Source organism: Nyctereutes procyonoides, unplaced genomic scaffold (assembly GCF_905146905.1).
Source record: "Nyctereutes procyonoides isolate TBG_1078 unplaced genomic scaffold, NYPRO_anot_genome, whole genome shotgun sequence".
NCBI classification, from domain to species: domain Eukaryota; kingdom Metazoa; phylum Chordata; class Mammalia; order Carnivora; family Canidae; genus Nyctereutes; species Nyctereutes procyonoides.
Genome location: NW_026575125.1, coordinates 46408344 through 46412564, shown reverse-complemented (window position 1 = coordinate 46412564; position 4221 = coordinate 46408344). Strand labels below are relative to the sequence as shown.

Genomic DNA, 4221 nt, shown 5'->3' with positions numbered 1-4221 from the left:
ATCTCTATAAAAGGGAGAGTATTTTAAGTCAGTCTTGTCCTCAAAAGGATTTGAGGCTGCAGTTCGGGTTACTGAGACCTGTACCACGGACTTTACATGTGTTTGTTTCAAGACAGAGACCTTGTGAGTGCATCGGCAGGCAGGAATGGACAGCAGGGTGGCCTATGGAAAAACACTGGATTTTCAGAGACCAGATGTGGGGTCTTGCCTAGGATCTGTCACTTGCCACCCCTGTGGCTCTAGACAGGAAAGTCACTTGGTAATCTGAACCTCAGATTCATACCTTATCTACCTCTGGAGGTGGCACTGACAAATAGGGCTCCTCTGGGGCCAGAAACATGCCTTTTCATTTTCTGCAGCCTCAGTTTCTATCACACTGCCTGAATCATAGAAGGCTCTCACTATTTCCTTGCTTGCTGAATGAATTTGGAGCTGCTGAGGCATCATAGTTTCTACTTTTGAAGCCTCCTTTGCAGGCTGATGTCTGTGGGCCCCTGGGCCTTTGCCAGAAAGTCATCTGGTAGCCTACCCTGGCTCCAGTGACTTTACCTTGCACACAGCTGAAAGCAGGAGAAGACTGACAGGAGGCAAAAGAAAGAAGGGACACTGGCCACTCTTGTGTGTGATAGCTGCTCCCTCTGAGCTCCACAAAGCTAGGTGAGGCACCCTTCCTTGGGGTTCCCTATTAGAGGACTTAGTTCACACAGTGTTTAGCTCTAGGAGTAGATGTAGTAGGCTTTGGGGGTAGCCAGAACATCTTATGCATGTTCTTTGCTTGTAGCTAAAGAGAATGTGAGGGATGACTCCTATGTCTCCAGATTTGCTGCAGAGTGAGATAGAGGATTCAGAACTCCCTGGTGATAGACTAGATTGGAAGGGCATTGAGCTCCTTGGTAGAGGCCGAAAGAAACCTGATACCACATGCTTAGTGCACCATGGGCCACCATGCCAAGTGGCTCTCTGGACTCACTACTCTGGCTGAAGGAGAAAGTCAAAGTGCTAACTCTGCTCCCCTCCCACGCCAAAATGCATACCCCCCGCCAAACACACACACTTTTAAAACAATTGGCACACCTTAACAAACTGTAGTTTCTGACAAAAGTGCCAGGTTATCTTTCAGAGATGCCACAGGTCGAGTCTTCTCTCTGACTCATCCAAGGGGCTCTGCTTTTTTTGCTTTTTTAAAAATTAGTATTATTCCAGGATTATCATTATTATTAACCATCTTTGCTCTCATTAAAGTCAGCCATAACTCCCATCCTCTGAGGCTCTAGCTTCTGCTCACCTCTTCCCCACCTTCCCCACCTTTCCTCCACTTTCCCCTTAACATAGCCTTAATCATTTGGTGGAGAATTTGTTTTCTCCCTAGTGTCCACGCTGCTTTTAGTGCCTCCATAATTACTCCTTTCCCCGTCTTCAATATTATTTTCAGACCTCAGCTTGTCATCTCACCAAGAATTTTCTGACAGTCCCATCTTTTTAATTTCTATAGTACCCCACAATGTCCTTTTTCTTGCAACCACTCCCTCTCTCCCCTGCCTTCCTCTCAAGCTGATTCAAGTGTATTTTCTATTTCCACAGTAGCCCAAGATATTCCCTTCCCTTTGCCAATACCCCCTCCCACAAGGTGGGTTAGGTATCCAAAAATTAGTTAATGCACAGTATTTTCATAGAATGCTCTGATGCCACTTGTAAGTTCCCCCAAACTTATTTCAGCATCTCTTGCATTCTCATAGAATCCTCTGTTGTCTCCTCTTTCCCACCCCACCCCCAAGACAGGTCACCTAAGTGTTTCTACCTTTTTATGGCACCCTTACTCACTCCCTATTATGGCGTTTACCAAACTGCCAGTTTACATATTTGTTTCTCCTGTGTAATCTAGAATATTCTTTAGAACTGAGGACTGTGTGTCACGGAGTATCCCCAGAACCTAGCCTGGTGTCTCACACATAACTGGTGGTCAATAAATGAACAAGGTGTCCTTGTCATTATGCTTTTATTTTTTTTCTATATTGTGCAGTAACTAAGCAAATTTGTGGTAGTTGTCACTTCTCTTTACATGATAGCATACACAAAGGTTTCTGAAATGTCAGACATAAAAGAATTCCCCCATCCGTCTTTCACATACTGGTTATTTCAAACTTGGAGGAATAGCCTATATCAATGATATAAAATATGTATTAGATCACAGTATATGATGTGCTCATTTTATAACATAAGCAAAACTGTCTTACTAAATCTCAATGACAGAAAAAACAGTATCTTTTCTGCAATCATATTTTAATCATATTGTGACCTTAATCAGCACTATATTAAAATGTATAAATTGTACAACATCCAAAGCAAACGGTCTATTTTGCAGTTAAACAATTAGCACTGATCACAAATAACAAATGCCCCCCCACCCCGTTTCCCATGGTATTCAATTCAGGACCCAGCTAATCTATTTCTTGGGGTACCTTTGATATTGTTTCCAAACCCCCTTAAGGGTTTCCCCAGATCTCCCTAGGGTGCAATGTAACCCCTAGCACCTGAATTGAGGATAGCTTCAACTTCTGCATCATCCTCGGAATCCCAATCATAATTACATGGCCAGTCCTTGGAGCATCGGTTACGCACCCTTGCCACAAAATGCATGACTTTCAGCTTGCTTGATTCCACGTGTGCTCTAGGTCCCCAGAAGAACTCATACTCCACTGGACTGCTCCGCGGCACAGGCTTATAAATCAGGTACCCTCTCCGTACAAACTCCTCTGTGACGACCTTCTTTGGATCTCCAAAGATGCTGTGCTGCCGGCCAGGCTGCATCCCCAACTTCCCCAGCACTTTCCAGACCAGGGCCTCCTTGGCGCTGTTACCCATGATGAAGATGAGGGCTAATATGGACATCAGGAGACTTTTTTTGGTTCCTTGAAAATTGCTCCGGGCTACCGAGGGCTTTTGAGCTTGAGCAGTGCTGGAGGCTTCTTCAGGGGTGATGGAGGCCTCCTCCGGAGTGCGAGGCTCTTCCTCAGGGCCACTCAGGTCGTCTTCCGGGGTGCTTGGGGACAGAGAAGAGGCCATTGGGGTCTCAGAAGCTTCCGAGGCCTGGATCTTACGGTTGTTGCGGTTCTCTTCTGCGGCCCTTGCGTTACGCCGGCGCCGACTCTTCCGACCCCGAGGCATGTCTCCTACTATGGGCGCTTGAGTCTATTGCAATTCTAGGGGGAAATGCCTGCAACTTCTGCCGAAAGCAACTACCTCTACCTTAAGCAGCGGCCGCCGCTGAAGCCAGCAATGTCAATAGTCTTTGTAGCAACAAGCCAGACGTGCTCAACGAGAAAGCTCACTCCCAGGGAAGCTGGAATGCCTGAGCAACGGCCCTCTGCACTCGCTCCCGCTGCGAACCCCCGAGACAGCTCTGCGGAACAGACTCCGCCTTTTCTGCCACGCACTCGGAACTCCAAAGAGGAAGTGGGCGTCTCCTCCACACAAATTTCCGCTGTCAGAAAAAGAGGCACTAGGCGGCAGGGGTGGGACTAGGGTAGAAGTGAGAGCTAGAGATTGACAAGGGCAGGGGACACACGGGACAAATGAATAGCATAGGATTCCTGTGTTTTTCAGTCTTGTACAAGATTTACTCGCAGGTAGTGGGAAGCAATGTGTCTCTAACACATTCTCACAGAATGCAGACTGATGGGTCAAGGGGTGGTGATGGAGGATGTTGGGGAATGGAGTGTATTTATGGAGGTATCAGTGGACACAGTTCTCCTTTTCTGACTTGGCATACACAACACATTGATCCACCATCCCTGTTCTCAGAAATAGTTTACATGTGTACTAATTGATTCGTGGGCCCAGATAGGACGCCTATGGTTGAATGGCTGGGCGATGAGGGGAAGTGGGACTGCAAAAGCAGCAAACAGTGTGCAAGAGTTGCAGAACCCTTAAAATGTTCTATATTCACAGGATTATTAAGCAGGGCATGGAAAGCATCAGACTTGGATTTGCAGAGCTTCACAGAGGCTGTCGAGACTGTTGTCTGGCAAGTCACTTTGGAAGCAATTTGTACAAAAAGCAAGAGGAAAAGAAAATGAGCCTTAAGGCAGCTGCGATGGGGATGGAGAAGCAGAAAGGCATTTTAAGGGTGCTCATGGAAAGGCTTCAGGGACTGATTAGGTGGAAAAAGGTGGTAGAAGTGCAGGTTGGCTCTGAGGTTTCTAGGCTCCAGCCCACCTGACA

The 4221-nt window shown here is 46.8% G+C and overlaps 1 protein-coding gene across 1 annotated transcript; it reads right to left on the bottom strand.

Moving 5' to 3' along the window:
- Nucleotides 1–2261: 2261 nt before the first annotated feature.
- On the bottom strand, nucleotides 2262–3417 carry MAGEH1 (MAGE family member H1). The gene has a single exon (XM_055338401.1). It carries the CDS (start codon nucleotides 3163–3165, stop codon nucleotides 2506–2508), a length of 660 nt encoding a protein of 219 aa, XP_055194376.1. The 5' UTR covers nucleotides 3166–3417; the 3' UTR covers nucleotides 2262–2505.
- Between the last annotated feature and the right edge of the window lie 804 nt (nucleotides 3418–4221).